The sequence below is a fragment of the Citrus sinensis genome, chromosome 5 (genome assembly GCF_022201045.2).
Source record: "Citrus sinensis cultivar Valencia sweet orange chromosome 5, DVS_A1.0, whole genome shotgun sequence".
Classification (NCBI taxonomy): domain Eukaryota; kingdom Viridiplantae; phylum Streptophyta; class Magnoliopsida; order Sapindales; family Rutaceae; genus Citrus; species Citrus sinensis.
Genome location: NC_068560.1, coordinates 31,341,416 through 31,350,068, shown reverse-complemented (window position 1 = coordinate 31,350,068; position 8,653 = coordinate 31,341,416). Strand labels below are relative to the sequence as shown.

General features: G+C 33.6%; 1 protein-coding gene and 1 long non-coding RNA gene across 2 annotated transcripts; both read left to right on the top strand.

Annotated features, from left to right (window-relative positions):
• The first annotated feature begins 621 nt into the window (after positions 1–621).
• On the top strand, positions 622–4,461 carry LOC127902119 (uncharacterized). Its single transcript, XM_052440705.1, has 2 exons — positions 622–1,674; positions 1,804–4,461. The coding sequence occupies exon 2, from the start codon at positions 3,525–3,527 to the stop codon at positions 4,200–4,202; it is 678 nt and encodes a 225-aa protein (XP_052296665.1). The 5' UTR covers positions 622–1,674; positions 1,804–3,524; the 3' UTR covers positions 4,203–4,461.
• A 1,503-nt stretch (positions 4,462–5,964) lies between these two features.
• On the top strand, positions 5,965–7,128 carry LOC112497745 (uncharacterized). Its single transcript, XR_008055111.1, has 2 exons — positions 5,965–6,160; positions 6,879–7,128. It is a non-coding gene; the product is annotated as an uncharacterized LOC112497745 (long non-coding RNA).
• The last annotated feature ends 1,525 nt before the right edge of the window (positions 7,129–8,653 follow it).

Sequence of the window (8,653 nt, the reverse complement as noted above, 5' to 3'; positions counted from 1 at the left end):
CGTAAATTTCAAGGGAAAGAAGCTAAATATATGTTGCATTGATTTTTCTTCAGTAGTATAATGATGTTTCATTCTTCGTTATAACACAGCTACTGTTTTTATTTTGCCAGGTTTTGAGAAATTCATTTGTTTTAATTCATGAGAATAAAATTTCGGACAAGAATATTGTTAAGCAAGCATGTTTATGGACTGATTATGTAAGAGGGTTTGTCTGAAGAAAGTGAACGTTAAGGCTTATTGTTTGATTAACGAATATGATTGACATTTTTTGTCTTTTTCAGAAACGACCTTTGTTGATTGTTGCCAAGGATGTTGAATTGGAAGTGGGAGGATCTCTATTTCTAGACAAGACATATCTTCAAACTGCGGTAATCAAAGTTAGGGGTGCCTTGGTGGCAGGGCGTGTCTAAACCCACCTAACATAACTCAAAACCTAACCCAAAAGGGTTGGTGTAGTTAGAATACAATTCAGCCCAACGTAAACCAATTAAAGTTGCTTCTGTTCAACTTTGGTTATGTAGTTTGGGTTTAGGCCCTAGAAATAAGCCCAAACTCAGATTAATTTTTTCCCAAGTTGAACTAATTAATTAATAGCACATCAATTACATTTGCTCATCATAATGCGTTAAAAATTACTGAAAGGAGTAGGAAGTTTGCGTTAAAGTTAGAATTCGGTTGCGCTTCCAGTTTTAAACGGAGCTGCATTTTCTTGGTGGAATCTTAGATTAAATGCAGTGTGTTGAAGGCTGGACAGAAAATTTTTTTTTTTTTGATGGAGTGGGAGAGTGGTTGTGGCAGTGTTAGACAAGAAGTTTTGACTACATCAGTGTCAGATCAGTGTCCTATCTTATTAGACTCCAGTGCTATTACTTGGGGCCCTGTACCTGTCAGGTTTGAAAATGTTTGGTTGGAGCATCATCAATTCAAGCAAATTTTTAAGAATCGGTGGTCAGAAGCTAATTGTAGCAGGTTACAGGTTCCTGAAAATATTAGAATTTGTGAAAAACAAATTGAAATTTTGGAACAAGGAATAAGGAAGTCTTTGGTAACGTGAAAGATAGGAAGGCTCACCTAGGGCAGCGAATTCAGGAGCTTGATTCGCCGGAGGAGGGAGGAGGACGGAATGAAGCTTTGCACACAGAGATTTTAGATTATATGTAATTTAGAAAAGATTGTGTTCAAGGAAGAATCTTGTGGAGACAAAAGGCTAAGGCTCTTTGGGCCAAAAAGGGCGATAACACCTCCAAACTGTTTCACAGAACTGTTAATGGAAGGCAAAGCAGAAGCCTCATTAACAAAATTGAGTCAAGGGAGGGGATTATTCTGGAGGACATGAGAAGTGCTGAAAAAGAGATCGCCGATTACTTTAAAAAATTTTGTATTCCGCTGAAGGAATTCCAAGGCCTAGAATTTATGGCCTTCATTGAAGTCCTATTTCTACTAGCAAGGCTGGAAAGGCTTTTTGAGGTCGAGGAGGTCAGAAGTGCAGTTGATCAGTGTTCTGCGAAAAAATCACCAGGTCCTGATGGAGACTTTTGTAGCACTGGCGTTATCAACTCATAATAAATTTGAATTGACGGATCTTAACCCAATCCATGAATTTTAAATCCAACCCAAACAGTTTGTTTCAGTTTGGGTGTGAGCTATGGTTTCTTTTGCCTGCCATTCAACGAGGTTAGGACTAATTTTTTTGTGGAAAAAAATAATTGGTGTCATATATCCTGCAAATATTACTTTAGTTTTACAAAATAATGTGTTCTATTTATTTTAATTATGGAGGTATTGTTTGTGAATTGGATGAAGTTTTGCATCGTCAAACCTCCTGAATTTGAAGAAAATTTGAAGGCAGAGACTATGAAGAAAATTTGAAAGCAGTCTATGAGGAAAACTTGAAAGGGATTATGCAAGACCTTGCCATTCTCACAGGCGGCCGGGTAGGTTCATTTGGTAATTTTCTTTCTCATTTTGCATCATGATTGAATACATTATCAATGTGCATGTTCCCTTTTTTTTCTTTTCTTTTTTTCAAGGTTGTTGTAACTATGTCGTTCTAATTGTGGGGTTATTCCACTAATGCTTGGTTCATGCAAAGAGGTGAGATATTTAATATGTATTATAGATTTGCATTATTGTAACAGCATCTCTGCTCACGTTGAGAAAACCTTTTTTCAAATAATATATATTTTATCCCTGTCCATCATCATAGTCTATTGTGAGAGACAATGAGATGATTATCCATGGTGGGTCTGGTATCCAAGCACGCATTAACAAAAGATGTGAACAGGTTTCTTTTGTCTGTGTTTGATATGTTTTTCAACAATATTGTTAGCTTTCTTTCCTAGCCCTCTTGATTATTAATTATTCTAAATATTCCTGTGATTGTTGTTACAGTTGGGATCCGCAATTAAATTGAGCACTTTAGATTATGAAATTAAGCTGTTAGAAGAGTGGCTTCGAAAGCTTTCTAGAGGAGCTGCTATTTAATTTTAAGGTTCGGAGGTTAGGAATTACAAATTTACTTCTGCAAGTGTTTAGTTGTGGCCTCTTGACCATGTGGGTTATCTATGCTCTTAACTCAATACGTATATGATGAGTTTGTTTTGATTAAGGTTGGACAGAAATAAAATTTTCAAATTATCTATAAAATTAAAATTAAAATTATCTATAAGAATTCCCTAAATGCTGCCAAGGCTGCAATAGAGGAAGGAATTGTACCTGGTAAGCCTTTTATTGAGTTAAGAGCATAGATAATTTTAATTTTATAGATAATTTTATAATTTTATCGATAAATACATCACATTCGAAGGACTTGGCAGCTAAAGCACTGAAACATTATAGCCAAAAATTGACATAATTTTTAAAATAACTCGAAATTGCAACAGTTGGCAGCAAATAACGAGCAGGGAGAGTTTTTCAAATAATTGCAGCACTTACTCCATTATGGATTGGACAGAATATATCTTTAGCATGCAATGCACTTTAGGAATTCAGTATATTCCCCTCTAATACTTCATCAAGGAGTAGGAGTTGTTTGCTTTTTAATACACTTAATAAAACCTATTTTCAGAAGGTAAAAGCTCGATTCAATTTTTTAATTTTATTTCTCCACAACTTGTATGTGCTATTTCTGATGAGAAGAAAGCTCCAACTATTTTTATGGAACGCAGTCTAGTAGAACTTTCAAAATTAATCAACTTTATTATGCGCACACTCGCTAAGAGTGCTTTGTATTTAATCTTAACCGACGATTTACATCCTATGGCCCTCATTTAACTCAATATTAACGCCAAGCTTTTGGAGAATTGATTTTAGGTTGCGTCTACACTCTACTGTTATTCAATGAAATGTCACCGGCAGGTGGGTCTAGGACTAACTCTGCACTAACCATAACAGAAATAACTGCCTGGCGTTTCTCCTGAAAGCTCACTTCGTGAAAGTTCCCCATTGGCCGCCAACTCTCTCTTTCTAGTTCACAAATCAGAAACCGAGTCTTTGATCCAATCTTGGTCCTTTCTTTGTAAGCCATGGAATCATCATCGGTGTCTTCAGATGATAAGAGCCCGTGGCCAGAACAGATTGATCTCGGAATCCGCAACAGAGTTTCTGGGCTGAATTTTTGCTTTGAAGAATTGGATGAAAGGCTTACTCAACTCATGGCGAAAACAGAGTGGTTGAAAGACGAGGCCGTAGCTAAGGCTTCAGTGTTAGAGATTTCTTTTCTGAGGCTTAATCTTGAAGATGCGAAGCAGAGGATGAATGCTATCTTGATTGAAAACAAAGATGGTGGTTGCAAGAAAGAAGATGGTACCCACGTAATCAAGAAGTTGAAAGAGTTGATAATTGAGGTTTTCGAAATCAAATGTAGCATTGATCTTGGATTGAAAGTTTTCACTGCTATTGAAGGTCTAGAGAAGGGCAAGGGTTTGATCTATGAAGATGCTGATGATGTCAACTATGATGATCATTATGGTGATAGTAGCCTCACTGGAACTGGGATTGATGGGATTGATTTTGCTGTGCTTGGTTTGTCTAGTAGTACTGAAGAAGAAAGCGAAAAGGGTGTTCAGGAATTTTTGAAAAAGGATGGAGATGTGATGGAGAGGCTTCTTGGTAAACTAGCATTGAATTCTTCATCAGGAGACGATATTGATGACGAAGCAGTTTCTGATTCTGAACTTTTTCTTGCAACGTTGACGGATTAGATCAAGAATTAAGGATTTGATTCGCGGAAGTGCCGAAAGTAGAGTGTAAATTTCTGAATCTTGTCCAGGCTAATCTTGTTATTACACGTCTTTTTAAGTTTTTTGCGGTCAAGAAACAATCTTAGGTCTAGGAATTTACAATTCTTGAAAGATGTCAAGTTGTCGTTCTTGCTTTTCTGTTTCAATTGCTTTCTTGATCGTCTGCTTTGTGATTCTTGAGGAATCATTATGAGCTTTGTTATTTCTGTTTCTGAAAATAAATAAAATGTCTATTCTTTTGATGCCTTTATGCATTCTTTTGGTTTATTCTTTATCAATTGCATCTATTTGTTTTCAAAGTATGCATATTCTGAAATATTGGGCAAGAAGTGACTTCGGAATACTGAAGCGGAAAGAAAGTGAAGAATTAAATGTTTAGCAGAAAGAATCTGGTAGATAAATTTAATTTACACATTACAATTCAGTTTCAGTGTGTTTAAGAAATAAAGGATTAGCTGGTAGTCTATTCATTTTGTTATTAACGTGATTAAAAAATTTCGTAAACGACTCGTCTCTTGTGTTTACACAGCCAAAACTGCATAACTCTGCATATTATTCAAAGAATCTGATAGATAAATTTAGTTTACACATCACAACTCAATTTCAGTGTGTTCAGCAAATAAACGACGACTGGTCGTCTATTCATTTTGTTAATGGCATAATTAAAAAATTTTGATAAATGACTTGTCGTCTTGTGTTTACCTCCCCAAAATCGAATAACTCCCTTAATATTATTCAAAGAAGCACATACTGTAGTAATAAGTAAGAAATGTCCGTATCACATTTTGAGTTTCCATCAATTTGATATATGTATAATAACATATCCAAAGAAATTGAACAAACACAATCTGGGTAAATTATCCATACAAAAGAATTAATAATACTCCATATTACTAGGAATTTTATGTTAGTTCTTCTCATAAATATATCACACAATATCGGGAGAATCTTATCTTCATCCACAATTGAGTACCATGTAATTGTGTTTTCTTTAACTCAAGTTTTCTTAATTGTCTTATTACCCGTGTGTGCTGCAGATGGAAAACCAATTACTGCCACGAGTCCTCTCAAAATAAAAACTTCATCAGGTTGGTATATTTATTATTTTTAATTCCTGTTACTATTTTCCCATTACCATTAGACCAACACAAGGTATATATGCTCAAAGCAATAAAAAAAAAAAAATCATTCACTAACCAAAACAATCACTAACAATTAAATTACAACAATAATAACATAAAAATTGACTCATGTTTGGGGAATACATACGAAATTAGAAAAGAAGCGCCACGTGTCAACATGAAGGTTTTATGACTATAAATAGTTTTCGTGGAGTACCTGACCTATACTAGGTATACCTGCTAATTGAGTTGGAATGCGGGGTATGTCATGGCAAAATTAAGGTATTAAAGAAAATATTCAAAAAATCCACCATACGTGTTGTCTTCATCGGTCAGAGAGAATATTTGATTTGACAAAATTAAACAAAAAATATCTTGTTAGAAAAGAGAGGACAACTAGCTGTCACACCTGTAAAAAGTAAAAAGCAGCGCGCCATGGACAATAGTCCTCAATTGTGCCCCAATAACTTTTGTAGAGCTGTCTAGGACCGCACTATAGCGTATACCATGTGTGCAAGAAAACAACTTATGCCTCAAAACGTTCTTTTTGCTCCCCAAGCATACTCCTAACGGCCCAAAAATCATCATAGGACGAGAGAACCTTGAAAAAGACAGCCAAATCACCACTAGGAAGGTGCCACATGGTGGGGTAGCCAAGGTACTTCATATATAAGGCAAACTAAGGTTTTATTTTTCAGACTTATAAAAACACACACTCCACCCAAAAGTGAAGTGATGGATGATAAATTTCGATGGTTGATGCATCATAGGCATCTATGAAGAGTGAAGTGATGGATGGTAAATTTGATATTTGTTTAATATGGTGGCCTAATGTGGCTTCTGGAAACGCGTTCATTACTCTAAACACGTTCACTCATATTATATTCTATTTTGCAATCGCCAAATTTTATTTTTTTTACTTGCTATTGGTGTTGGGCATTTTTTGCTTTTTTTGTTGGGTTGATTTCCTGCTCTTTTTGTGTTCATTTGTGTTGTTTTTGGATTTGATTTTCTGTTGTTTCTTGGTTACTTTGCTACTATTTTTGGGTTTGATTTCTGGCATTTTTTAAAATTTTTTTTTGCTGATTGTAGGTTAATTTTGATTGCAATTTTTGGTTTTGATTTGCTGATTTTCTTTTGTTTTTGGGTTTGATTACAGAGACTTTTGATTGTTGTTGTTTTTGGGTGGATTTGCTGCTATTTCTGGGTTTGATTTGAGTGACTTAAAGATTTGATTTGTCAAATTTTGCAAAGTTCAATATCATATTTGTCATAATAATGATTTTATTTTTTTCATTTTAACATTTGATCAGTATAAGTTATTAATTGTATAACGTTGTTTTTTAACTACTTTTGTAGGTATTAAGACATGAGGCAACTTTTTTGTATTAGTATAAGACTTGTGGGTAGATGAGTAGTACATTCTGTTGGAGGAATAATGATTTATTTTTTATATAATTTTTAGTCTATACATTTTTAATGTCGAGAACTAACTTTTTTTTTTTCTTTCTTTTAGAAGAAATGCTTGACCTTCGCCATTTTGGCTAGTCAAATAAATGGTTTAGCATTCCTAATAAGAACAAGAAGAATGAGGAGAACATGAAGAAACAACCGTGTGACCCCTCAAAGCTGTTTCGCGAAGAGGAGTCCAATCTTAATGACAAGACAATTGCTGAGTAACTTTTACCAGAACTTGCTGGCATACTATGTTTGGTGTTGTAAAATGACTACTTAAATGGCTACTTTTATTCGAACTTAGTGGCACATGTTTAGTGGTATAAATGACTAGTCTATTAATATCAAAATAGAAAATATTCACCGTCCATCCGTTTTTTTTAATTTTTTTAAAAATATATAATTTTTTTTTTACTAAAATCTACCTAAAGTTATATTTTGTTTCACTTTTCTACTTTCGTTTGGAATCCGTTAAGAAAACTAACGGAAACTTTAAAAAATGACTATTTTACCCCCAAACGAAAATTACAATTTCACTCTAAAATATGCCAAAAATAATCAGATTCAATAAAGAATATCATTATTGGTACGTTAATGAAGTATAAAAAAATCTTAACTACTAGAAATTATAACTCAATGAATAATACAACTCATATTTATCTTAAATTCAATTGATGGTTTGTGAGATTTAGCTATTTTTAAAAAAATCATGCATTTGATGGTTGTGGAATTAATTTCTTTATTGACCGATGAAGAAAATAATTAGATTTAATCTGATTATTTTTGATAATTTTTAGGGTGAAATTGAAATTTTCGATTTGAGAGGTAAAAATGGTCATTTTTTTAAGTTTCCGTTAATTTTCTTAATGGATTTCAAACGGAAGTGGAAAAGTGAAACAAAATGTAATTGTAGGTAGATTTCAATAAAAAAAAATTATGTATTTTTAAAAAAATAAAAAAAAAAACAAATGGACGGTGATATTTTCCAATGTCAAAATGAGCTATATTTTTGAAATATTGTACTTCTCTTTCTTCTGTTTCCTTATCATTAATGCTTGTTATATACTTATTGTTTATTGCTGTCTTGAAGTTACAACTCATATAGCTGCCTTAGGCTATAAAAAGCTGAGGCTGTATGACGTTATTTTTAAAATTTTATGGAGGAAAATGTTGTTTAAACAGACAAAATCATAGCACTGTAGCTTAAACAATGTTGTCATTTCATAAACAGTATTCATGTTTTTGTCTTCCTGTTGTCTTACTTCTTCAAATAACTATGCTTTTTACTAAGTTATATATTTGATATGTAGGTGACACCTTAACGCTTGTATACACAAATCCACAGTTTCGTTCGTCATTTTATTGCTAGATGTCATACACATGCATTACAACAATCTCCTCGATGAAAATGTTTACAAAACCCACAAGAAGTGACAATTCTAAAATTAAAAAGGACTATTCCCTCGTCTTGAGTAACTTCTATAGAATACTAGGTGGAATACTCATTTGTTTTATACAGAGTAAGAAGGAATGAAGGAAGCAATCGGCGAGTCAAAACCGGTAATCACCTTTAGTTTTTCTCTCACGTCTTCATTGTAATTACTTGTTATAAATTGTCTATATACCAATTTTGTTGAATGTTCTATGTCACTTAATTGTGTTTATTTTAATGAAATTGTTTCACAAAAATTTGAATGTGAAAGAAAATCATCAATCAAATGAGTCGTCGCTCATTAGCGAGCATGGGTGCATTTTATGCTCAATTCTATTCGGAAAAATTATTTCAATCTTTGTTGACTTGATTTGTTGACATTTGAACGTTCGTCGCTGATTAGC